At 34.5% G+C, this 27,867-nt stretch overlaps 2 protein-coding genes across 5 annotated transcripts; both read right to left on the reverse strand.

Moving 5' to 3' along the window:
* Nucleotides 1-503: 503 nt before the first annotated feature.
* On the reverse strand, nt 504-6,797 carry LOC114194446 (protein FAR1-RELATED SEQUENCE 5-like). Of its 3 annotated transcripts, XM_085665780.1 has the most exons (3): nt 4,352-6,797; nt 1,658-1,702; nt 622-879 (listed from the first exon to the last, which is right to left on the reverse strand). In XM_085665780.1, exons 1-2 carry the CDS (start codon nt 6,539-6,541, stop codon nt 1,664-1,666), a joined length of 2,229 nt encoding a protein of 742 aa, XP_085521906.1. In that variant the 5' UTR covers nt 6,542-6,797; the 3' UTR covers nt 622-879; nt 1,658-1,663. The 3 variants fall into 3 exon arrangements, with proteins under 3 accessions (XP_027940462.2, XP_085521906.1, XP_085521907.1); XM_028084661.2 differs by lacking the exon at nt 1,658-1,702 and having other exon boundaries at nt 504-879; XM_085665781.1 differs by lacking the exons at nt 622-879; nt 1,658-1,702 and adding an exon at nt 1,731-3,395.
* A 5,711-nt stretch (nt 6,798-12,508) lies between these two features.
* Nucleotides 12,509-27,631, reverse strand: LOC114194716 (brefeldin A-inhibited guanine nucleotide-exchange protein 1-like). Of its 2 annotated transcripts, XM_028085089.2 has the most exons (11): nt 26,355-27,631; nt 24,864-25,181; nt 22,178-22,511; nt 21,511-21,933; nt 20,731-21,023; nt 17,844-18,117; nt 16,697-17,196; nt 16,032-16,353; nt 15,030-15,384; nt 13,615-14,297; nt 12,509-13,414 (listed from the first exon to the last, which is right to left on the reverse strand). In XM_028085089.2, exons 1-11 carry the CDS (start codon nt 27,407-27,409, stop codon nt 12,806-12,808), a joined length of 5,166 nt encoding a protein of 1,721 aa, XP_027940890.2. In that variant the 5' UTR covers nt 27,410-27,631; the 3' UTR covers nt 12,509-12,805. The 2 variants fall into 2 exon arrangements, with proteins under 2 accessions (XP_027940890.2, XP_085521565.1); XM_085665439.1 differs by lacking the exon at nt 26,355-27,631 and having other exon boundaries at nt 22,178-22,521; nt 24,864-25,126.
* Between the last annotated feature and the right edge of the window lie 236 nt (nt 27,632-27,867).

Below are 27,867 nucleotides of genomic sequence, written 5' to 3' on the forward strand. Positions count from 1 at the left end.
GTAGGAGCTGAAATTATTAAGAGACTATGATATATATATATATGATCATTTTAAAACTTATGAAAAATATTTTTACAGCTAAAAGTATGCAAATATATAAATTGATTAAATTACTTTTTAAAGTTCATATTCAGGTACAAGAAAATGTTATAGTAAATAATTTATAAATATTACTTCTACATTTTTTTTGTAATATATTCACATAAATAACTTAGATTGAATTACAATAATTTAGTAAAAAATGAAAATAAAATTTATCTTAGTTGAATCAAAAAAGTTGATTGTTATGCTCTTAATTAATTTTTCACATCAAAATAAGGCTTTTAGTAATACTTTTTAATCCATTTCTTTGTGGGTTATTGCGGAAATCTTATTTTAGAATGCTTGGAACATGGCAATTTATCACTTCTAAAATAAAACAGATGACTTTCATTGGCATTTTCATAAAATTATTATAGCGACTAAATATTCATGTGAATCTTACCTACAAGGAAACGTGCATAAATATTATCATGGGTGTCTATGATTAACTCAGATTTTAGTTATCCCGATAAATCATGATTGACAAGATCCATGACTCTGATCACGAATCTTGAAATTTATGATTTTCAGCTATCATGATTATTGGTATATAAAAAATTATCCTTTATCAAATACCTCCTTTGGTTAAAGTTACAGCTCATGGTCAACGTTAATTCTCCAGTCTTAGATACCATCTTTCATGCTTATTTTGATATTTTCCACCTTAACAGACAGCTCTAGCTTGTGATCCTCAACAGCTTTCAAAACTGAAAGCAGGTTGGACCGATAAATTTCGCACTTCCGATTTGCAGACTCAAGCTCATTCAGAAGCTTTCTAATATTTGTATCCAAATCATCCTGCAGGACATAAAGAATTGGAATTATAATAAACAAAGCATGCTTGAGCGTGAATGGATATTTAAACCAATACACTATACAATATCCCACCTCTCCCACCCCCAAGAAAGAATATAACATCTGAAGGAAATAAGAGAAAGTAAAGCAGTAACGAAGTGTTTTAGTCTCTTTCAACAACATAAATATTATTTTTAACCTTCCTCGATCAAATGCATGCATGCGAGAACAAAATAGGTTTATGGACTTGAGATCACACTTTTGACAAATTTAACAAGGACATAAATAAGCACATGCTTCTGTACCAAAAATAGTAGAAGTTTACAAAAAGTTAAGTTAAAGTGGATATCAGACAATATCCATCCAATAGCTGCGTAATTATGTGATCTAAAAAAATGCATCCAGCAATAACCATATGATATGAAGGTTATTAAACAAGTCTAAATCCAATTTCATCACAGCATGAAAGGACGACATTCCACAGATCATGTAATTTTATAAATGTCTAATTTGGCTTAATAAACTACAAATGTTTATTTCAAATATCTGTTTAGATGATATGTTGAATTCATGAGGATTAGCGTTCTCCAGTTTTTATTGACTTCATAACACACAAAAAGTAAATCCTGTATTACCAACCATAACCTCATATTACAAAAATTAAAAATCTGTACATCTGTGCTCCTCATAACATCATAATACCAACATTCACAATGTACATTATCCACAGACCAATGTAATCAACATTAATTGCTTAAAACACACAACTAAGACCACATACCATATCTTAATTTATTGAAGATTCTAAGCAAAACCAAGACGAAATCTGAAAGTAGTGAAAGTACTTTTCATATCAGCATTGAGAATAAAAAAGTATAACAGACCAAAACTAGGTTTGACACAAATATGCATACCTGATTAATTCAGAAATCTAATTAAGAAAATTCTTAAATAAGGGAAAAAGTAATGCACATCAGACAATTGACGGAGCAGTAATATGGCTGGCAAAATACCAATCCCAGAGGAACAAGGAAAACTGATGAATAGGTTATTCATATGTGCACTGAGTTTTGCAAGCATACACCAAACCGTAAAGAGCTTGGATAGATGAGAGACCAAACAAGAAAAAGTAATGTTCTTAAGATATTACCTTTCTTGTCTAAATATACTAAACTACCAATTTACTTCTTAAAAAATGTGTTATAAGAATTTAGTCATATTTAACACAATAAGTCATAATTAATGTAGGCCCAATCTCGGAAGACTAAATTTTCTTCATAGTAGCCAATTGATGTAAATATTTTACGGAAAGTAAGTTTGTAGCAAATAATTTGTTCAGTTCAGACATAAAATTGGCAGCTTAGAGCAGAAATCTACCACAACTATTTAACTTCTCTATCGTATAAATAACTAAGATGCTCATCATTTAGAAAATAAATTAAAAGTGTTTCAATGGTTTTATTCAAGTTGAAGTTTTATAAAGCTTATTTAAGTTATATCTCTACTAAGTGTGTAGGACCGAATGACCATCCTTAAAGATGCAATTAAGCCAACCTTCAAAGTGGTGTTGGAAATAAGAGTATTTAATGTTTATTAACTTTCCATTTAGTTTAGTTAGTGTTTAGCTCAGTCCAATGTACTCTAGGAAGTTATGATATTTTAATTTTTAGCAGTGATGTTAATTATTATCTTTGTAACCATTCTTGTAATAAATAGATAAATTTAAATTGAAGGGAAAAAACACTCAATCAAATTTAGAAAATCTCCTTGCTCTTCTTCTCACATGCTATCAGAGCTATCGATCTAAGAAGGGTCTATTTTTGAAAAATAGTTCTTAGCAAGCTTGACCGGACTCTTGTAGCTATTAAACTGTTCTCGTGACTGACAGATTTCCAGGCAGCTATCAGAATTCCAATTACTTTTCCAGTGACTTTCCATGTTCAGAAATTTCCCTTCTCATTTTCCCACAGTTGGACTAGGTAATGACCGCAATCAAGGCAACTTTCCAACACTCTCCCTAAGGTCTACCTACAGCTACCCGCGCAAAACATTACAAATGTAGGTTGCTCAACAATGGATCTAGGATAGACCCTAAAGACCAATTTCTAAGATGGTTTCATAGCGTTCCCTTTTCAACTCATTTCAACAGCTTGTATACTACAAAATGAAAAAGAGTATCAGTATCATAACCTGTGTCGTACCATACTACCCTAATACACATAGATATGTATGCTAAAAGTATCTGATTTTTTTATATTTTTTAAAAATTTACAGGATACCATGTATGGCTTGGATATGACAAATTTACAAGGGACCTGGCTTGATGCTTGTTGGGATACGGCTTGAGCCATTTTCTATATTTTAAAATTTTGATATTTTAAGTTCAAAAAAGATAAAAATGTGTAACAAAGACGCTATCTCCTTTGTGGTTATGTCACATAGTCTTCTTCCCTCATCATGCTTTTCTTCCTCTCCCTTCCAATTTACTTTGGCCTCTAAACTTCGTCCACTGTAAAAACCTGCATATATCCATATATCTTTTATTAACTTATCCTAAACATTTGTATCCCTAATTTCCAAAAAAATTGTCCTATTCTCGCATCCATGTCATGTCGTACGTGTATCATATCCCTTATCTGGGCTTTATTGGTCAACAAAGAGAAGATTCCAGTACCAAAATCACAGACGTGTAGAGGGACACAAATGATAATTGTTGGAGTCTGATTTGGAAACAGTAATCAACCTAAATTGATTAATACTATCTAATTATTCTTAGAAAGTGAAATTTAAACCTAACTCAATCATACACAACTAGCTTACAAAGTAAGGTTTGCACTCATTTATTTATTATAATTTCATTATATCTTTAATCGATCTAAGATCTTCAGCACACTCCCTTATACTGAAAATTGAACATCTCAAGCTTGGGAATAATATATATATATGTATGGGTGGCCCAATAGCAACCAATAGCAAGTGACACGATAGGTTCAACAATCCTCGTTAGACAGGTTCCGATACCATCTTAGAAAGTAAACTTAACCTTGCTCAACCTTACAAAATTGGCTTGCAAAATAAAATTTGCAGTCACTTGTATACTATAATTTAGTCATGTCTCAATTCATTATGGGATCTCCATTAGTAATATATTTCTAAACTCATCACACCAATTACTTAGGGCTTGAGTGTTGTGACATGGCTAATGCACACCACAAGTTTTTCTATCTTGTGATGTAATTGAACTTTATTAATAGAATGAGAGTGGCAGGGATCAAACTCCTAACCACTTGGTCATAGAAACTTTGGAACCATTTCAACATACAAGATTAGTTAGATTAAGATTTATATCATAGTACCTTAATATTAGGTGAAGGTTCTAGAATGGTTTCATATGAGGGTGGATAAAATAGTAAAACATACTCAATACATTCGCCATTAAAGAGGTTAAATAATATTTATCAAACGGAAATCTGACCTTAGATGTATGTTGGCTCAAGCATTCTTCCTGGCATGCACTTGTGTAATTAGCATGACTTTCATCATTCATCACATGACTCCTTAATTTTCCATTACTGATAGGAATTCTTCCCTCATTTTGCATTACCTGAGAAACTCTTTTTGCAGCTTCTTGTAAAGCATCCATGGCAACATCGTAAGTTTCAGCAGACTGTGCACCTTCATCAACAAATTTAAAGGCCTCGTGTCGAAGGGTGTTATATCTAACTGTATGTGATTCCAAATAGTAAGTATATACATCACAAGAATGTTCTTCTAGTACTACATTGCTCTTTGCATTTCTTGTCCAACGTTTCAATATATAGGGAGATGGGAGAGTAAGCACATTGGTAACTCTAAAGACTGCCAAAACATGTCTGCAAAGAAGGCCTGAAAACTCAAACATTTGGCAACTACAAGTTGCTTTCATCTCCAAGACATTAAATTTAACGTAGTACCCTTTATGTTCCTCTCCAAATTTAGCTACATTATATGTAATGACGTCCCCATTATCATCAGCTTTGGATGCCATGAATGTTAGTGTACCGACTAACTCCTCCTGGAACCTCATGAAAATTTTTCTCGTGTAAAACTCAGATGCTTGCTTCTCCATTGGAGATGGGGTCCTCAATACTGGCAAAGTATTCATTGTGTCATAATCAGCTCTCACTTCCTTCTCATTGCGACTTTCAAGTGCTTTCTCATAAAGCTTAAAGAACTGATTTAAATTGGTTGAAGCATTTATATACCCATCAAAGTAAGAGTTCATGCTATCACTTCGCTGAGTGATTGACATTTCTGCAAAGAATGTGTCTCGCAAATATACAGGTACCCACTGCCTGCAAGAAGAATATATTGCTTGAAGCCATTCATGATCCCTGAGATCATATTTATCTACCAGTGTTGACCAGCAAGACTCAAATTCCTCAATTGACTCAGTCAAGTTAACACATTTGTGAAATTCAGCTTCAAAATTTGGATATTTGAGGAAAATATGGGATAATTTTTCCTGGCATTTTTTAAAGATGTGCCACTTGCAGAAGCGGTGCCGGGTCTCGGGGAAGACTTGTATTATGGCTGATCGAATTACAGAATCATGATCAGTTGTTATTGACACTGGTGGACGTCCAGACATGGCCATAAGCCATGTCTTGAAAAGCCACACAAATGATGCTTCAGATTCATTAATTAGGAAGGCGCAGCCAAAAAGAACAGGCTGTCCATGATGGTTTACACCAGTAAAGGGAGCAAATGGTAAGCGATACCTATTAGATCGGTATGTAGTATCAAAAGTTACAGTATCACCAAAAAATGTATAATTCATCCTTGCCTTGGGGTCGGCCCAGAAAACATTGTTTATGGACTGATCTTCATCCCCTTGCACAGCATAGAAAAAATTAGGGTTTTCGGCGTGCATTTGTCTCAAATAATCGAGAACAAGTTGAATGTCCCCTTCTAAACTTCTCTGCCTATTATTCCTCATGTAATTCCTACAGTCGACCTCTGTGAAGCCGACTTTGCTAATCCCACCATACTCTTTAATCAGTGCTGACATAATTCTACGAGGACCCATCCCAGCAGCCTGCAAAGTATCAATGAGAGTCTTGGCAGCTCCCGATATTTGCCTGTGAGAGCGAAGGCAATGCACCTGGTCAGGGGGAACCAGTTCGTGATTATGTTCTCTAACAAATCCAGACACCACCCACTTCCCAGAGTCTTGCATTTTCACAGACAAAGATGCCTTACATCCGACTCTGGTAATTGTTCGGGGACGCTTGATCTCTCTATCCTTCGTGCGCTTCTCATTCAAGTTGCGGAAACCCTCCTTTGCGCAAACAAATTGCCTCTGTATGATAGCTCCATCGCGCCTCGAACGACGGGATGAGCTGACACGTGTACTAAACCCAACACGACGAGCATAGGAATTGTAGAAGGCCTTAGCAGCCTCTTCAGACTCGAATTCCATGCCCTCGCAGGGTTCCAGATCTGAGAGGTCCCCCTCCGGAAGGTATATTCCGGCGGCTACACCACTACCACCACCACCTCCACTGCTATCGCCCAATTCCTCCTCATCCATTGGGTGTTCGATGTCCCCTCCATCATCGTCATATTCTCCTTCGCCTCCTCCGCCCAACCCAATATCAAATTCTAACACCTCATTATCCATCATCAATTCAATTTCCCAAATACTACTACTTACTAGTGCGATCAGGAATCACTCTATTACATGGATTTCATTCATATGCAGCGAAATCAGAGCGACTACAAATTTAGCATACCATCGAAACCAAACATATATACATATATAGAAAACAACTCACCGTCGACTCTAATCACAGACACTGAGAAAAGCTCCACCAGTGGAGTGGAGAATATTCTAACCACGAATTATACACTACGACTGCAAAATCAGGAAATGCTTTCTTTCCCACAATGATCATATTTAACAGAAACTTCTAATTGTATATATAAAACAATTTATTGGAATCACCTGTAAATTATGTCTTATTTTCGTAAATTTGTTTTTAACTTTAAAACTTTTAGCATTTTTTAGTGTTTTTTCACTCTTATCACTATTTATAGTTAATATAATACAAAAATATAAATTGTTACTTAATTAATGCAGTATAAAATTAATTAATACATTTAATATTTTTATAAAAAACATTAAATATAATCTATCAGAAAATAAATTATTTTGAAGTCATTTAAACTTATAATATCCAAATAAACTGTAAGTGTATGAGTAAATTGTTTTTAACAAACATATAATTTTAAAAGAAAAATATTAGTTAAAACATAAAATGCATATGTATAATTATCTTATTTATATTTAATAAAATAAAATGTATTACTTAATCAACTTATATACCTAAAAATCATAATTATTTTAACTTTGAAATATTATATATTACCTTAAATATATTAATTAATATTCCCATTTGTATATTAAACTGACCATACTTAAAGATAAAGATAAAGAAAAAAAAAAAAAACAGAATGGATGAAAAATATGAGAGATTTAAAATTGACGGTCATAGAGATTAAAAAATGTTTAAACCAAAAATAACATATATCAAAATAGAAAAGTATTCATTACATTTTAATTATATTGTACTTTACTTTATTATTTAACCGTCTAGGTAACTTCTTTTTATATATATATATATATATATATATATATATATATATATATATTAAATTTTAGAATTTGAAGAGTTTGATGGAAGTGCAACCACTCCTTTACATATGCAATTATTTATATTTTAATATTTAACTTACAATGCTTTAGACTAGTAAGTTAAACTAGCACATCGGAATATGTTTTTTTTTTCAAATTAAAAATCTCAATTATAATCTTTGATATTTATCATCTGTCATTAAATAAAAATATCATTAAAAAATAAAAAAGAAAGATACAAAAAACTTATGTGAGGATCCGGTCAATACCCATTAACAAAAAAAGTCAATTATAAAGCTATACACTAGATAAGAATAAGAGAAAGAACCATATTAGGATAAAAGTCCAAATTAAGTTGGCATAACCGTATATCATTTAAACACTCTTCTAAAAGACAAGCCTAAACTTGTCAGCTTATTTGCACAATGATTTTCTTATCGAAAAATATGTGACACTTTAAATTAAATATCTCTATAAAAGTTAAAGCATTTCCTCCAACGAACTCTACAATAAATCATGATACAATCTTTTGGTGAAAGAAAGCTTTGCAAACCAAGGTTAAATCACATTCCAACCAGAGTATTCTAAATCTGGCTCTTCTAGCATACTCGATGGCATGAATGGCTTCCATGCAGTGACGAATCTTGACCAACATTGTTGGGGAGCCAAAATAATACGTCCAAAATTTATACATTTAATTATTGTCACTAATACAATAAAAATGAATACATAATTAGTATAACGATAACTAAAAAAGAAATAAGACTAAAATGAATATATGGAAGAGTTGAATTTGTCTTGTTTTCATCTTCACAGGTAGTTTTCCTTTTATCACTTTCAAAAAATGAATTTATTATTTTATTCTTCATCAATATACTTGTTTATACAAAAAGACTAAAAAATAATTTGTCAGAATCTAATAAAAAACTAAGAGACGTAAATACTAAAAGAAAATTTGATGATAATCAAACTGTAAGACCCTATTATTTTATAACCCTTAATAAAAAGGGCTGCCCCAAAATCTGATGGGCCAAAGAGCTGGCCCAAGGGATAAAGCTGGTCCGTAGTTGCCCTAACGCTTCCACCCTTTCATTCTCACAGATCCAGCCGTCAACCCTTTCTCCCTCTCACGAAGAGCTCTGCTAGGGTTAGGTTTCTGCCATCTTCAAGCTAGCTCGAAGTTGTTCTCTACTCCATGTAAGTACTGTGCTAGCCATTCTCGTCTCCATTGTTCCTTTTCATTTCTTTCCATTAGGGCTTCCAGGTAACTCGTCTCGTGCTTCTGTTTCAGTATCCTTTCAGCTCCTTTGTTCGTCCTTGAGCTGCTGTGTTCGCACGCTTGGTTACCGAAGTCTCTTATTTTCCTTCCAGGTAAGGGAAGCTAGAACCATTTGGTGAGGTGTATTTTAGCTTGTATTGTCGTGGTCGGTGAATTCCTTGAGATTGTGCATTGCTATGAATGTCTGGATTGTTTGGAACCTCTGTTGGGTGCTCTGTGCAGGTGCGAACAGTGGCGAACCCTGATAGACTCGCCCAGGCGAGCTTGACTCGCCCAGGCGAGATGTGTAGAGGCTCGCCCAGAGCTTTCTGCTCGAGTGGTCGCCCAGGCGACTAGAGTGTGTTTTGAGCGAGCACACAACTCATCCAGGCGAGAGGGGTCTCACCTAAGCGAGATCCCGCGTTGCTTTCTTGTTCTTTTTGAGCCCTCGCCTAGGCGAAGGGGGACTCGCCTGGGCGAGACTGTCTTGCCTGAGCAAGACCCCTCAGCCTGAGCGAGGTGCTGGGCGAGACCGTGCTGTGTTTGGATGTCTGTTGGTTCCTGAATGATCTGTTGGTTCCTGAATGATCTGTTTTGGTTGAGTATGATTGTATGATGAGTGATATGTATATAATGGAGCATGAAGTATATTTGGCCTGATTCATGAATTGTAGATGATGGGTTGGTATGAGAATTGGCATGTGAATTAAATGAGACGGATAATATGAAGGTGGCATGATAACATGATTAGTGGGATCTTATTTACATGGATAAACTATGAGGTGTTGGAATGAGTGGGGCCTGGATCATGAAGGGCGTTGGCTTCAAAGGTTGGTATGAGTGATGTATATCTATGTGTGGTAATTATTATTTTGGTTATGTGAATGAGGTCGATCTGTGTCAGTGCATAATTCCATGGGGTCTCTAGGTAAAACTTTCAGGGTTGCGCTTCAGTGGTCGGGACGTAATCCCATGGCCCCTGTTAGTGGGTGTCCATGGTGGTGCCCCATATGTATAACTAGGTAAGGATTCAAGGTAAGGACTGCATCCTGACACTCTAAGGGGCCAGTTAGTCTTACTTAGAGCGGACTGACTCCTGTGGTGAGAGTAGCAGGAGGCCTGAAATTCATTAAGGGCTAACCTTGTGGTGAGGGAGATTTGATTCATCGTAACACTTGTAACACATAGCTCGGAGATGAGCAGCTCAGGGTCGAGCAGGGGTATCCACCACAAGTGCAAGCATCCGCTGAATCCGACCAAGTTATACGTATCCGGATGAGTCGAGTCGAGTCGTAGTGTATTGAATGAAGAGTCATAACATGCTTGGTTGTTATATGGATATTGGATGATGAAATATGATTGACTATATGATGATTATGTTATTGGCTCTAGCTTACCCTGTGTATTGTATGATTGTCTTGTATGTGGTTCTTCTTTCTTGCGATGATCATCAATTTAATTGATGGGAGCAGATGGGCGAGGTTCCAAAAGTCAGCAAGGAAGTGGAGATTCTGCTGCATAGTCCGTGTGGACTAGTTGTTATTTCTGCATGAGTTCATTTAGGGTTGCGACCCATGTATCTGTTCGTCCTTAGTTTTATGCACTCTGGTTAACTTTTCATCTAGTTTCTTTTGGGCATCGTGGTGTGCCATGAGTTGTATGGAGTTGATCCCAAACCGCGTTTTTAGATTATCTTTATTGTGACATTCCTTTAATTTCACGTACTTAATTAAATGTGGTGTTACACAAACCACACTTAAAATCTAATTATAAAAAACACACAGTACAATATTTTTTCTTTTATGTTCATAACATAAAAAATTAATATACAAGCTCATTAAATAAATTATTAAACTAATATTTCACTATAATGTGATACAAGAGAGAATTACCTTCTTTATTTCTTCGAGAATGGAAGAAAACAACTGAGATATGAGAGCAAACATAATAGATTTTTTCTCTTTAAAAACAAAAGAAAATAGGTGAGAATGAGAGATGAGAACAATTCGTGAGAAACTCAAGTCATATAATGAAACCACAATTAAATTTCGGTTATAAAAAAATACACAGTACAATACTTTTACTTCTATATTCATAAATTATTAAACTAATATTTCACTATCAAGTGAGATGGAAAAATTACCTCATTTTTTACCTCCTCGAGAATGAAAGAGAACGAAGAGAAATAAGAGCAAAAAAATATATATTTTTCTCTTCAAAAACAAAAGAAATATGTAAGAATGAGAAATGAAAATAATTTATAAAAACTCGAACCATAATAAAAAATAATAATAAAAACATCTTAATAAATCTTTTTACTTTTTATTATGTTTGATTTTATATTTTAATTTATTAATATTAATTATTATGTTTATAAAAGAAATAAAATATTAGATTTAATCATCATTAATTTATATTATATTACCTAATATCTATAATGTAAAAAAAATTCAAAATACCTAAAATATAAAAAGAAATTCAAATTTTTTGGGGGCTACTACCACAAACATCCGCCACTGCTTCCATGAACTTGGCAAAAGGGTCATTCATTCCGAACTCTAAGAAACGCAAAGAAACTCCCACTATATTATTCCCTACTTCCCCTAAAGATACCTCCATAAGCAGATAAACCTGGACTTTTCTTAGCACTTCCATCATCAATGTTAACTTTAATCCAGGAAACCTGAGGCAATTGCCAAAAACTTATGTAGGTTTGCATGGCCTAGTTCTAATGCCAAAAACTTTCAAAACCTGCAAATCAACGATCGTGTTGTGCATAGAAAGCTTTGAGTTCTAAGCAGATCTTTTCAAAACATCAATAATGATTCGAACAGCCCATTAAAAATCGATGCTCTCTTGAAATCTAACATGTTCCTCATACACCAAAACATCCGGACAATCTTAACCACAACCTGACAAACAACCTAATTATAGGACTACACTGTTTTTTGAGAAAAAACAATAACTAAATAGAAGTAATTATAAAGTCTCTAAAAGTATGTTTCACCCACAACCAAAACTTTATGGCCACATCGCAATAGAAAAAGAGACTGATATTTCTTCCTGCAGAAGGAACACAAGGAGAAAAGAGAGACCCCCCTTCTTTGGATAGCATCATCAATTAGCAATCTACAATGCAAAAGTTCCTATAACACAATCAAATCCTCCCAATCAAATCGTGCCGCATGCACCCCAAAAAACTTCCTAGCAGCTTTTTGATCCAAAACACATGATTTTTCCAGTATCCAGTTCGACATATCCCTTCCCTTAGTGATCTCCAGGGAAGAGAATTCACATAAACCAAAAAGAAAAGGAATATCCTTAGTTAATACCATCTCTCCTTCTTAGCGTCCAAAAAGTATTTTCCAAAACAACATCTTACAAATCTCGAATTATAGACAATGTAAATGGCTGATTCACAATATAATTGCTATCATATTATAATCACTATAATTCATGTTATATTAAATAATGTTACATAATGTTAAAATCATTAATGTATTTAAATTGTATTGATTTAAAGTTGAATTAAATTATTTTTCCAGAATAAATATAGCATTTAATAAGATAGTTGATTTTGTAGTGATACCAAATGTAAAATTTTTCTCCAAATAAGAAATTATTTTACAAATTTGTCAGAGATTGAAGAATAAATTAATAAAAAAGTTAATAATGATATGATAAGAAATCCTTAACAATTTAAAAAGGTAAGAATATTAATTGTATATCTTAATTCCTATGCCGTAGCCTTAAAGATAAAAAGAGCTGAAGTCTTCGTCCTTGACAGCTCGTTCAGTAAATCTGGTTCCTCAATATTCCGCTTGAAATAAATTTCTCATTTACATTAATGGCACATACAATAAAAAAAAACCAAGAATAAACCTACACAATAATGTGAGTAAATCAAGATATGTATTGGCTCGTTCGGTATCTTGTACGGAAAATGCTGATTGATATTCAGCAACATCCAGAAACAAAGTATGCCAAAACAAAATTTAATCCATTATAATTTTGCCAACAGATGAACGGAAAATATTACTCAGGGCATGTTGAACTTCTCCAGAGGTGTGTTCGCTCCTTACAAGATCAACCAGTAAGTGAAAGAACTGTGGAATATACCGTCTGAATGAATCCTTTTTCAGGCCAGTCAACCCTTGCAATGCTGAGATGACTAAAGATGTCCTAGCAGCTATCTCTTCCTTCTTTGCTGAACTGAGGGGCAATTTTCGGTGTGGCGCAGACAATGTATCATACTTGTGAAGAGTGGAAACAGAACCAGAACAATTTAGGTATATGTCCAATACGTTTTCACACACAGTAACTAACTCTTGTTCCAGGTCTATCTCGTCATGCTCAAAATGGTTCCGGAGATGTAAATTTTGTAAGAAGTTGAGGTGATTCTGGAAGGACTCATTTTCAAAATGAACCATGGGAGGGCCAGATATTTCTAAGATGGAGCAAGCTTTCTGCAACTTCTTCAGTAGGATTGACTCTCTGTTCATCTCACGAGCATGTAAAGCCATAGATGAATATAATTCAATTAGGACTTTGATGCTGGCTGCAGATAAAAATTTCTGGTGCTTTTTGTACATATCAATTGTAACCTGCAAATGGAACACAGAAAAATACCTTCAAACTCGTATCAAGCTTGAACTTTCTTGAAAAACATTCTCGAAAGAAATAAAAATAATGAGTGGATTACAATTTAAATTCCGTGGATGCATGTATAGATTGAATACTAGAAATCTAGTGCTTGTGTCTTAATTGTTAACTAATATACATACAACAAGAGCAATAAGTAAACCTGTGCAATTAGTAGCTGCATAGCAATATGGCTTTTCGTTCTGGAAACAACATAGGTGGCCGTTTGCAGATTGTCATCATCAAATTCATCATTTGTCAAGTCATGATCAGAAGAACTTTCCAAGTCAGTGGAAGGCTGTGAAAAGTGAGGCACCTCGATATTACTCATGGTTCTCAAGACCTTCATGAATCCCGGTACTGTTGACATAGCTGCATCTTTCAAACACAGAAAAATCTCTTTCCATTCCTCTGCTGAAAGCTTGTTACCAAGGTCATCCGTGAGACGCACTAATCCAGCAACTCCAGTACTAGCTGGACCCTGAACAGGACTTCTAATGAACCCCGTCAGTACCGACACCACACCTGGTAGCTGAGACCTCACCTTATCAAAGAAGGTGACAAATATATCTATTAAACATTCTGCTGCTACTGAATAAGTGTCAGAATCCCATGTGCTTCCTTCGGTATGCACAGATACTGAAGAAGGTGAAGACTGGTCTTCTTGTACATTCACCTCTCTCTTTCCAGATACTGAACTATATACAGGGAAAATAACAGAACAGAAAATGCTATTCCAAAACGTGTGGGAGAATAGATGACCATGATCCTTCAAAATGTTAAAAAGCACCTCCAAAGAACTCTTTCTGATAGCTGATCTAGGATCGGAAGTTAGTTTTGATAACCCTGCAATGAAATGTCAGAATATTAACTTCAAGCAGAAAGAACGAGTAATATTTACGGAAAATAAGGCCTGAAATATCCTTAAGCCGATTTAGGTAATTTCACTACTGCAGAAAATGGTGTTAAACCACTAATATATATTTGACTTCTTTACACAAACTGGGAGCTAAAGATACATTTATTTGCTACGTCTAACAAGAGAAAAACAAGCAATTCTGTTGACAAACGCAGCAATCATCAATCAAGATTTCAACTTGAAAAACTTAATACAAAAGCAGCATACCGTGTATAAAGTGCATATTCAATAGAAATGCAAGAAATAACATTTATTTGGAATATCTTGGATTTTACGTCTAATTCAATTCCACCAAATCGGCTTGAAATATGAGGTTTGTATCTTTTACTTATATCTATAATTTTATCGTATATTTATTCAATGTGGGATCCAATACACCTAACACTAAAAATTTGACAACTCAAATATGGGATAAGATATTAATGAGTAGTCCAATAACGGTTTGATAACAAGTAACATGATAAACCTTGCTAGGATAGACTCTAATCTCTTCTTAGAAAGTGATTTTAATCTTAACTCAATCGTACAAAATCGGTTTAAAAAGTAAGGATCTCGATAGGGGATGCCTAACAGAAAAGAATATGTTTTTTGATCCACAAAGATGGTGGCTTGGCCACAGTACAAACTATTTTAAGTCAAATCATCTAAAGGCATATTACCTGATAGCAAAGGATTCCAGAAAGACACATGATCATCGTTATCAGTATGGGCTTGTGAATCTGAAATGCCGTTTGCAACAACTGATGGGCCATCAACACTGATCTTCTTATTGTAAACAAGTCCTCCATCAGCAAGTCTGACTGCACAGAAACGAAGAAATGCAATTGCATTGAGGCTAACATCACTGTTGAATCGGCTATTTGTAAATGTCAAAAGGCATCGGACACAATCGGTGAAGGTCATTGTCTCTGTCTCAGTAATATAAGGAAAAAATTCACGCACTATTTTCTCCATGGTCTCAAATGCTAATAATACAATATTCTTCCGCTCATCAGCTGCAGCAGCTGTGAAAACCTGATAGCCAAAAACATTGCATGAGAAGTCATGATTGTTTCATTGCCTCAATTCACCAATGCTAACACATGACATGTACATTTATGATGCCCATTATCTGAACATGGTGTAAGAGGAAAACTTGCTAAATGAAATAATAACAATATGCTGGTATACTAAACTTGTGTATTATTACATTTAGATTCTTGAAAGCCCTCAATAGTTTAACTGGATATGCATCCTTGATGTCCCTTTTGTTTTGTTTGTATTCATTTTCTTTTGAACAAGCTGTTTTAGTGGGTACAGACTTAGATCAATAATTTAACTATTACCATTCGTTCCTGAAATATATCACTTAGACAACCTAATTTGTCAACAAAATAATAAAATCAAATGTTTCAATGATAATGAATTAAAAACTAGACTACAATTATAAGCATTTCTATCTTCATTGTATCTCTTGTGTATGTAAGTAATCAAATCTATATTTTTCTCCAAAAAAAAAACAGTAAACAATCACAAAGTACTTCTCCATTTGTTTCACTTTTGTTAATAAAAACAATTGAGCAATATTTGACAAATTAATTTTTTTTATCAAATAGTTTGAAACCATATCTCAAACATGGGTTTGGGGGAGGTGAGGGGAATCAAGCCAACTTTAACATTACCATAAAAACACTTTTCCAGCCAGATTTCACATTACTGACTCGACTAAGGACCATCTGTGAAATACAACGGACAATTAATTCTCTAATTTCTGTGGTGTTGCTTTTTTGCATAACGATCACGAATGGTCTCAAAAATTCATTCTGAAAGTTGTAATTAGCCAGCTCCTCACGCTCCAAAAATTTCATTGCAAGTTGTCTCAGTGAATCCATTGCAAAGATTGCCACTGACAAGTTTTCTGACAATCCAACCGACACAAAGAAATCTGAGAGAACATTCCATATGCGAGACCATACTAATCTGATGCGGTTCATATTATAATGCCTGCAAATGCAACCATGTTGTAGTCATAACTTAAGTTGGTTTAATGATCACTAGAATTATAATCATAAATGTGCAAGAGAATAACGTAGACTCATCAATTACAAACTATAAAGAACGTGGTTAAGAGGACATGACAATCCCTTTCTTAAGGACTAATAAAGTCAACAAAGGATCCCTTTTCATGGAAGTAGCATCTCCCTCATTTCAAAAGATATACCAATTAACATAATATGTACATGATTTATATTCACTTTGCAAACTCGTATAAAAAAAATGTTACCTAAGAAATCCGAATGAATTTCACAAAGAGAACATCTATCTTAAAAAGGACAAGGAAACTTACGCAATTTCTACTATTTTAGTGAGACCAAATACTCGGGGATCTGTTGGAGACTGTAATTCCGAGATGGAAACTTTGCAAAGTGCTTTGACAAATGCTACTATTGCTTCTCCATTCAGCCGTTGACTATGAGCAAACACATGGTTCAATTCAAAGTTCCCAATCTGGTCCAGTAGATTCAAGTTTGAAATGAAATTATTTATCTGTTCTGTTGTTAATATTGCTGAAGCATTGACACCAATACTTGTACTGTCATACGAACTACCACGAACCACAGCCACCATGGCTGGATTCTGGAGTGTTCCTTTCTTAAAAGAAGAGAAACCTAATGTTTTTGATGCTTTTTCATCGGTTTCATAATTACTTGAATTGAAGAAGGTTGCATCACTTGGAGCACCTTCACCTAACAATTGCAAGTGCTCAATTCGGGAGAGGCAAGTTAATATGTGTTCCCATGCTTCAAACAGATGATCTCCATCTTCAATTGCAATTGATATTATTGCCTGAACAAATAATAAGATTTAAAAGATATTAAAATGACATACATGATATTAAGTGGCTCATTCACATGATAAACACAAAATGTACAAATCAAAGTAATCCATTCATTACTGCTTTTTTGATAGAAGACAAATATGACTAGAAATAGAATGACAATAATATATAGTTTGTTTTGTTAGTAGGATATTAAACATATTACTAGAAGTTGTTGGTATAATATTACATATATTACTATAAGTTGTTAGAAGATTCTAGAGATTTCTTTGTAATTATTACTTTAAGGTTAGAGTTACTATAAGTGGCTCATTCACCACCTTGAGGGGGAGTGTTGTTAGTAGGATATTAAATACATTACTAGAAGTAGTTGGTATAATATTAAATGTATTACTAGAAGCTGATAGAAGTTGTTAGAAATTGTTAGAAGATTCTAGAGATTTCTTTAATATTATTACATTAGGGTTAGAGTTCTATATATAGAGGCTGATGTATTGTTTCAAATGCATCAATTGAATAAGAATATTCATTCTTTCAGATTAATCCTTTCAAGTGTATGAAATAGGCAACTGTCATTATAAATGGAAAAGGAGAATATGTTTATGTAAATTATTTGATTTGAGTAATGTTGACAGCCAAATCAAGATTCAGTTACCTTGACAGCATCAACATTTTTTTGTTTCATATCTCCAGCACAATGCAGATACGTAAATTTGGCAACAGATGTAACAAAAGCATCCCTTTGAGTCTGCATGCCCATCACTGCAGTAACATGCACAGCATGTCGAAATCCTTGTAAACATTGAGAAGTAGTTACCCTGTCATCACTCTGGTCAATTGTTACACTGAATGCAGCCAGCATAGGCCCCCAACAAACTTCGACCATAAACCTCAATATAGCCACATCTGTGACAACATGATACACAGATCTGCAATAACAGGTAAATAGAATGTCTAAACTATGAAATGTATAGAAAGATAACATCACTCATGTAATAAATAATGAGCAAATAGCTTAAGCCTTCAAGGAAAAGAAAAATGCAAATATGTAAAGGATGTAAGGTGCAGAGCCAGTACATGACAATAAATATATAACAAACCTTTTCTCTCCAGGTTGGGTCAGCAACATGTATCAAAAGATGCAATCCTCTCATAAATCTGTCAAGAGACAAATTATTTAAATCTAAATCTTTCTTAATATTTTCCCTATAACTTGGTTTACCTATACATCTCACTAATAGACTACAATCTATCTGATATACTCTGCTTATTGGGACTTCGTCAGGTCTTCTCTACAAAAGCTCAAGCCACCTACCATATCTTTTTTTTTAACAATAGCTGCTACCTAATTTTCTCAAGCGCATTCATCCCCAAACTTGTCAGCATGCCATCATAACATTCTAGTATCTTCAAGATTGAAATTTTCACGTTGTTGGCTTTAATGGACCGACATTAAGTCTTGCACAATATCACTAATCTTGAAGTTATGTAGTAAAACTTTCCCTTAAGCTTGAGTGATACTTTTCTATCACAAATAAAACCTGCAACAATTTATATTTCCTCCATCCCACTTTAATACTTTGTTTTACATTTCGCTCTTTTTCCCTGTCATTTTGTATTATAACCAAGATACTTATGATTGTGGTATGGTTTGGTGTTCAAGTTTCATGCCCGTGCTAAAACTTGTGCACCTCTAGCTAAACATCCATTTCATACACTTCATTTCCCTTTACTTAAACAAAAGTCAAGCTTCAACAGTTTATCTCCACCTCTATTGCTTCCCATTTATTTCTTTTCTCAACTCCCCAACCAGGACATATCATCTGCAAAATGCATGCATTATGGCATCTGCCTCATGATATACTAGTAAGTACAATGTGGTTAATTAACCATTTAATTATATGTATAAATCTGCTAAGTTTTATTTACATGTGGTTAAAAGCTAATAAACTTGATTGTATACAGTTATCAATATATGATTAATAGGGTCATGAGATCAATGATACTTTTAATGGTAGTTACTTTGCTTCATGAGTGGTTAATGATGTCATGAGATTATTGACTATCTCACATGGTTAATTACATGTGCAAATATGATTAACTTTGTTTCACAAGTTGTTATACTCTTATGAGGTTATTGACTGTCAGATATGGTTAACTACACTGAAGTTACGGAGATAACTAAGAGTAGTTAACCACTTTCAAAACAAAATTAACTATGTTTAGATACATGATTAACGACTTCTGTTGGTGGATCCGGGGTTTATATTTTTGGGTGTAGGCTAATTGGTACTCTAGTAAGGAAAAGAACAACCAAGACCAAGTTAAAGAGACTGGATTGAAGCTTACCATTAGTTCAGTCCTGTAGACAGACGAAAGTCTTTTGTGGTGCTTCATTTTATGTTCAAATTGAGTCTGTCTGAATGCAAACAAAAAAGAGCTTTTGAGACCTTCTTTAGATGAAAAAGCTGTATATTTCCAATAGAGAAGCTTCAAAAGCTTTTCTAGCTTGTACCTAAACAGGCTCACTCTAATTGTGACACTGTCTTGAGTACAAGCTAGACAAACTCCTTTCATCTCCAACGCCTTCCACAATATATGGCTTTTCCATGTTGATGACTATTCCTTTTAATCATCTAATGTCTCATTAATTCCTCCAATGTCTCTCCATCAATCTTTGAGCTACTGCTACTTCAATTAACCTCCCAAAGATAAAACCAAAATCACTTTCTGTAATAACTTCTTAATTACCCTCTCGTGTAGCTTCATTTTATGGCTGTGCGCTTAATATCTATATAATTAGCCTAGTTTTGTAAGTTGTCCTTGTTTTTATACTCATACATAGGGATTAAGGTACTTCTCTACTCGTCTAGCATTATCCCCAATCTCATGATCTTGTTAAACTACCGTTCGTATCTATATAATGAGCCATTTTGTGCCTTTCTTTTCTACTCCCCTTCATACCTCATGGTACATAATTTGGTCCTCTCTACTATACTCTAGACACTCAATTCAAATGACCAACCACCTCATAGGAAAATCTTTACTCATTATTAAATTCCTTTAACTAAACCTTCTACATGCACTCAAAAGTATGTAAATAAAAAAATCCATTGAAAGATTTCAAGGTCGCACAGCCAAATCAAAAAAGAAACAAAACATTGTGAAAAAGAAAGAGCTTAGCTGGTCCAGTTCTGAAACCAAATGCACTTCCAAACAAATTAATAATAATATAAATAACTTTTGAATATCTTTTTGGTCCCTCAAGTATGTGGTTAGTTTCTTTTACATCTCACAAATTAAAAAATGATTATTTTCATTCCCTAGAATGAAAATAGTCCACTTTTAGCCCTTAAGGTTATTTTAAGTAATCACGAGTTCCCCTAATAGGGACCAAAGGGAAGATATTTCCTAATTAGAGGAACGAAAAAATCACTTCTAATGCTAAAAACCAAAAGAAAATTAGAACCCAGTTTAAGGGATTAAAGATAAGTACAAACCTAAAAATACAAATCCAAACAATGAGCAATGTCTTAGCTTACTCAGATTTTCGCGAACTTGATTTAAATTGCTCCTGAATATGCCGAATGAGAAGCCCATTTGCACCCACTGCTTTTTCCTCACTCTGCTTCCAGTTCACAAGATTGAGTATACCTTCTAATCCTAGCAATCTATTGAAGCTATTTGCTTGTTTATTCTGAGGAGCAGAAGAATCGGCATTCATTTTAATTTCATTTTTAACAATTTGGTCATAAAGTGCCCCGAGATATTCTTCTGCTAAATCCTTTCCATCATCTATTCCTCGGTTGTTTCGAACAAAATCAGCTTTAGTCATCTGGAAGTCATTAACAGAGAATATGCACCACACAAATCAGGTCAAACCTTTATTTGGCATTGCAAGATATCCTTACAATCTCAATTTTGTAAAACAGTAGAACAATACAAGGATTTAAACAATCAAATGATAAGTAGTTTTCAAAATAATTTTAAATGTGATCGCTCATGGTGTTCACCGTGTTTCCCTGACATAGCTAAAATTTAACATAATTACCAGAAGAAGACAAGTAAATGGAAAGAGAAAATTACTGATATTTTCAAAGCCGTATTCAGAATAATGTGTCTAAACCAAATTGCCTTCAAAGGATAATTTTCTATTATTATATTCAAATTTCATCAGTAGAATAGGATGTAGCAATCATTAAATTTTAGTTAAGCCTGATAGAAAAGAAAGCACAACAAGATTGGGCACCAATTAATTCACAGAGCTGATAGTCTAACGGCTGAGCCAAACACATGATACAAAAGATTCAGCAACGTCAAACCTTATCTTTCACCATATTGTTATGAGCATCTGTATTTAGCATTATCACAGAGTAAGCGAGAATGTAGGCAGTGTCTGCACTGCTAAAAGAACTAGGGTTGCATTTACAGTAGCGCTCAGCAAACTTCTCCATGATGCGATCAATTTTTTGTGCCTCACCAGGCAACCTGAAGCCCTGGAGAAAAAACCGAATAGCTTCACCAAAATCCATCTCTTTGAAGTTAAAGGAATCTACATATGCATGCATAACTTTTAGACAAAACTCTTCCCGTTCTCCCAAATAGTCACCAATCTTGGTCTCATCAAGGCCAGCGGTGTTCTTCAAGAACAGTGCCACTTGTTCTGGAGAACTACCAACTTTTTTGTTGCTTATCAAAAATTCAATACCCTTTGGAGGTTTTCGATTAAAAAGTGATATGCCTCTCTGCATTTAACCCAGAAAAAAATCAGCACAGAATATGAACATTTGAAGCTCAAGAAGGGGTAATTATGTAAAAATGGAATTCAATGGAGCAGGAGAGATAGAAAAGAAATTGTGCACAGAAACAACACAGGTTTTTGTGTAGGTAAAATCACCAATCATAACTGAATCCTATGCAAGTGTAAGAGGATAGTTTAACATGATGATGATATAACATTAGTCGTCCTCCGAACCAAGTACTGGATACCTGAAGTTCAATTTTATATGCTCGACGTTGCTCTAATGTGGCAGCATCTGAAAATTCAGAATTCACATCAGGATGCAGCTCATGATCAGAAGCATTTCCTTCTTCTACATTTGACATTAGATAAGTTTCGGCATTGCTACTGCTTTCTGGGCTCTTTACTACATCAAAATCTCCTATCCTTATCTGTTGGTCCATCCATGCTCCCATTGACTTAATAATACTGACCAAGCACTTCACAGATTCCTGTCGGAAAGTAATATCCTGTGCTGGAGACAAAGTCGTAGTTGACCCTGTAGGTGGTCCCAAAGCAGTTTTCAGAAGGCCATTGACAATCCTGAAAATATCTGATGGAATTATAAGAGTTTAAATACTAAAACACGATGCAAAACAAAACAAACATAAGTAAATAAAAAACTGTCTATTAGATTCATACTGCAGACCTTGAATAAGCTTTAACTCTTTGAACAGACAATGCTCCAAGTACACCATTTAAACAAATTTCTCAAAAACACAAGCAAGGAAACAGGTATGACCCTAAAACCCAGTGACTCAGTTAAGCCCTCAACATGACATTCTTTCATCCAACTTGTTACAGACATATTTTTATTAGGATAAAAAAATACTCAATATCTCTATATTGATTAAGCAAAAACAAGTTTAAAATCTTTCCATTTATTTCAACATATTGTTACTTCCTTATTCGGGAGAGTTTGATTGTTATGTGATGAGAATGTAATGTTTTCGAGTATTGTCAATAAAATAATTCTTTATTTTCTTATATAGGTGAAGTCTTTCAAATCCCTGTCCACAATAATATCTTACCAGTTTTCCTCTAACTCTCCCTGTTTATTATAGTTTAAATCATGTAGTATCAAGCTCCATACCTATTTTCTCAAGCCCATTTGATATCCTTAAGAGACAGCTTTTATCCTCCTCCAATATATGTTATTCACCACTAAAGAATTACCTGTCAAAGTACCAATATCCAAGTAGCATTCCTAATCAGACACTTCAAAACTAGCTTCTTTACCCATACTAAAAATGTGAGCAATCTTGTTCATTTAACACTACATCCAGGTGCTGATGTACCTGCACTATCTCATTTAATTTGACACTACACTTGACTCACACTGCATGTAATCTTGTGAGTGATCAATGTTCGGTATATGGATAAGTTTTATATTAGTAATAAAAAGCCTAGCACAATTCTCCTTTATATTATATTTCTGATAGAACTAATTGTAATTCAAAATTGTAGATAAACTATTTCAAGAATCCTAATTTGACACCAATTACACCCAAAAAATTCAAATCCCTTTGCCCCAATACAAATCCCAAGATACTCCCAAGATATTCCAAGTAGCATTCCTAATCAGAGACACTTCAAAACTAGCTTCTTTGCCCATATCCATCCTAGAAAATGTGAGCAATCTTGCTCATTTAACACTCATCCAGGTGCTGATGTACCCACTCTAGCTCATGTAATTTGACACTATACATGACATGACTCACACTGCATGTTACTTGAGGGTAACAAACTAGCATTAGCAAAAATCTTGTGAGTGATCCATGTTCAGTATATCGATAAGTTTTATATTAGTAATAAAAAGCCTAGCAGAACTGTCCTTTATATTATATTTCGGATAGAACTAATTGTAATCTTCAAAATTGTAGATAAAGTATTTCAACAATTCTAATTTGACACCAATTACACCCAAAAAATTCAAATCCCTTTTATATCAATGAGTTTTATATTAGTAATAAAAAGCCTAGCACAACTGTCCTTTATATTATATTTCGGATAGAACTAATTGTAATCTTCAAAATTGTAGATAAAGTATTTCAACAATCCTAATTTGACACCAATTACACCCAAAAAATTCAAATCCCTTTTATATCAATGAGTTTTATATTAGTAATAAAAAGCCTAGCACAACTGTCCTTTATATTATATTTCGGATAGAACTAATTGTAATCTTCAAAATTGTAGATAAAGTATTTCAACAATCCTAATTTGACACCAATTACACCCAAAAAATTCAAATCCCTTTGCTCCAATACAAATCCCAAGATATTCCAAGTAACATTCCTAATCAGAGACACTTCAAAACTAGCTTCTTTACCCATATCCATCCTAGAAAATGTGAACAATCTTGCTCATTTAACACTACATCCAGCTGCTGATGTACCCGCTCTAGCTCATGTAATTTGACACTATACATGACTCACACTGCATGTTACTTGAGGGTAACAAACTAGCATTAGCAAAAATCTTGTGAATGATCCATGTTCGGTATATCGATGAGTTTTATATTAGTAATAAAAAGCCTAGCACAACTGTCCTTTATATTATATTCGGATAGAACTAATTATATCTTCAAAATTGTCGATAAAGTATTTCAATAATCCTAATTTGACACCAATTACACCCAAAAAATCCAAATCCCTTTGTCCCAATACAAATCCCAAGATACTCCTAGGATTGAAGTTAGTCAGTATTCTTTTTTTTCTATCAATAAATGAAAACAATCTAAAGAAATTTATTAACAAGATTATTCATCGTTTTTTGTTTGGTAATGAAATTTAGTTATTACGTAAGCTTTTTGAAGTATTAGCCCATTTCTGTTCTTGGAAACTGACCACTAACAGCGTATAAGAACAGGAAAATATCACAAAAGCAAGATACCTTTCAAATATGTTTGAAGCATCCACATCACAATCATAGTTGACAAAAATGTCAATAATAATCTGAGGATCCTGAGAAATTTTGTCCAATAAATTGAGAACGGTCATTTTTTGTAGAAAACTAGGCTGAAGAACATTCTCTAGAACTCGAAGGATAAGCATGGGAAAGAACATGCCAATTTCCTTTTTCAAGCCTGATCTGAATTTTGATAACAAGTTCATGAAAATGGAACACTGAAGTTGGAAAATGGCCATTGCGGACAGGGCACTGTTCTTCAATAATGACAAGCAAAGATATTGCTTGATGGCATTGAGAAACCTGCACCGTGTAAAAGAAAAATATAGGTGTCATGAACAATTATTATCAATAATATTGAAAAAGAAAAAGATCCCAGGGAAATAATCTTTTCACAGATGACTAAGTCAATGCCATTGAACACAAACAATAATACTATATGATACTATTTTCACACTCCATCTTAAGTTCAATCATATATATTCAAGAATACCCAAGGCACTCAAGAGACTTAACAAACACATCCGTTAATTATTTATATTCAAGAGTATTACAAAAGTTATTTAATGCCAAAACAACTTAAAAGAGAATAGTTAAAGTACCACTACATTCTAAGACGTAATGAACCTAGCTATACCAATTATGTAGGCCATTTGGACAAAATAAACTTTAAAGAAACTCTTATCTTCTAAAATATTCCTATTTCCAACATTTATTCAAATTTCGAAAAGCAAGTAGTGCCACAGAATTAGACAACTATCTCTTGCATGAAGTAACCTTTATGTGTTACGTGTTTTTATGTAAAACTGAATTGGAGGCAAGCTAAAGATTGTTTGACTATCACGTATTAGTCACGTTGCATATGCTTTATTTCTCAAAAACTCAGGTTCTAAAAACATAGGAATGCAGAGCTAAAAGATGCCATGGATCAATATTATGCTTTTGGACTTCAACAGGGAAAACATCCTGCTTGTCACAGTACTATATCAGGAAAAGTGGGAAGGCAAAATGGATTTTTAGCCCATTGTTGTACTAGTTGTATGAAGTCCAATGTGTAAGAGCTCATTATTCTTGACAGTTTTTTCAAACAGTTTGAGTGGAAGCATCCAAAATAAAACATGCCAGAGATCCAAATTCAAACTCAACAATAAATGTGAGTAATTGTAATCCACTAGTTTCTCTAATTCTCACATCTCTATATAAGTGAAAGTTTCACTTCAAGAAACCCTAAAATAAAATAAAAATTCATCCTGTGTGAATTATGCAAAAAATAGAGATGAAAATTACATTCAACAAATAGTAATTGTAAGAGAATGTGAGTAATTGTAATCCGTTAGTTTCATCACTTCTTATATCTCTGTAAAAGTGAAAGTCTCACTTCAAAAGGCCCCTGAATAGAATAAAAATGTATACTAGACGAAAATTACAATTAACAAATAGTGATTGTAAGAGAATAGTAGGAATAACATTACTTGCCTCTCATTCACGCGCCATACTGAACCACCCGTATCCGTGACTACCTTAAGGAGCTCTAATGACAAAATTTTCCCTCTCAAGAGGATACGATCATCAGGGTTCTGTTGAGATGAGAATTTCATGGACAGTTTGCACAAGTTTTTAAAAAGAAGAAAACCATCCTCCCTTATTTTACTACCATCAGCTCCAGCTTCATTATCCGACTTGTCGGTACCTGTTTCATCCGCTACTTTGGGCAACGGTATTTGGACTTTCTGCACCTCCACATGAAGTGATATTGAAGATGGTTTGAGAGGAGGACCCTCGCTGGCCTCCATTATCTCGTTGATAAAATTTTGGCAAAAGTGTATGGAATTGCCCTCGTTCAAATTCTTATCCGTGAATTCCAAAAGTTCACTGACAGAAACCTTTTTAAGGAAGACATCCATGGAGTCTTCCTCGACTCTGGTGAAAACAATGATCATGATCTGGGCAAGAACCGATTTAGCACAGATCTGATTAGTGCCGTTGACTCCCCCGAGGTACACATTATAACAAGTTCTCACAATTTGAATGAGACTGTCTGCCCGGATCAAAATGCTGGGGGATCTGACAGCCGAGAGCAATACTCTCAGCACCCATAGCTCAACTGTCTCCTCCCCAAGGCCACCCGACTTACAGATAGCATCAATCATATTGAAGACGACGTCGGACTGCGAAGCATTCGAATTGGAAGGGCGATTGATCTCCCCGCGGATAAGGCCGAGAGAGAACAATTTAAAGGTGCATTCAAGAGCAGGCTCAACAACCTTAGGGTATGCAGAGTCAAGCGCGAGAAAGAGAGGTTGAAGGACACTGTCGGCATCTGAAGAGGAAAGGCCCGGAACAGGAGATTGGGTGTCGCCTGAAGACGAGTCAGAGTCAGAAAGGGATTCGAGCTTGTCAAGGATGGATTTGCAGGAAGAGACAATCTGAGAGTGCTTACGCCAGGCGGCGTTCTTGATGATCTTGTCGAGTGATGGACCTACAACTCGGCCGCAGCGAGAAGGACCTCCAAGAGATTGCGATGCGGACATTTTCTTTCAGAGATGAAAAAAACAGGATCATAGAATTTGTTCACATTCACTGATGTGTGTGAACCACGAAAACAACTCAATCTATATGCGTTTCTCCGAGTCCGTTCTCATATTCATTCTCCTATCGCCTGGAGATTTGGGAATTTTCATGCATGAAGCACAATATAAGCATAACTCCCTCATTTGCTGGTTGAGAGACTCTGCCTCCTGAACCTACGTTTGCGTAATTAGGAAAACAATTGTCTAGCTAACCGGGCAACATCTACCACATGGAAAACGGGTTTTTTAGATCCGACCCAATCTCCCCAATTGGTTTGAATTTCAAATTTTAATAATTTAAATTTTGGTATTTTTGTGACAAATTATTCTAAGTTGTTATTCACTTCAAAAAAATTTACTAGTACTCACGTCGTAGAATATTGTTTTATTTTTAATTTTATTTCAAATTTAATTTAACT

This window comes from Vigna unguiculata, chromosome 8 (assembly GCF_037176805.1).
Source record: "Vigna unguiculata cultivar grain cowpea cultivar isolate G323 ecotype 2 chromosome 8, ASM3717680v1, whole genome shotgun sequence".
In the NCBI taxonomy this organism is placed as follows: domain Eukaryota; kingdom Viridiplantae; phylum Streptophyta; class Magnoliopsida; order Fabales; family Fabaceae; genus Vigna; species Vigna unguiculata.

Excerpts from the sequence above, each read along its gene's own strand:
- LOC114194446 (XM_028084661.2), bottom strand. The coding sequence starts at position 6,541 with ATGATGGATAATGAGGTGTTAGAATTTGATATTGGGTTGGGCGGAGGA. Across the intron at positions 880-4,351 it reads TGAGCCAACATACATCTAAG|GATGATTTGGATACAAATAT; the intron begins GTCAGATTTCCG and ends TATGTCCTGCAG.
- LOC114194716 (XM_028085089.2), bottom strand. The coding sequence starts at position 27,409 with ATGTCCGCATCGCAATCTCTTGGAGGTCCTTCTCGCTGCGGCCGAGTT. Across the intron at positions 22,512-24,863 it reads GCTTCAAACATATTTGAAAG|GATTGTCAATGGCCTTCTGA; the intron begins GTATCTTGCTTT and ends AGATATTTTCAG. Across the intron at positions 15,385-16,031 it reads GCTGGAAAAGTGTTTTTATG|GTTTTCACAGCTGCTGCAGC; the intron begins GTAATGTTAAAG and ends TTTGGCTATCAG.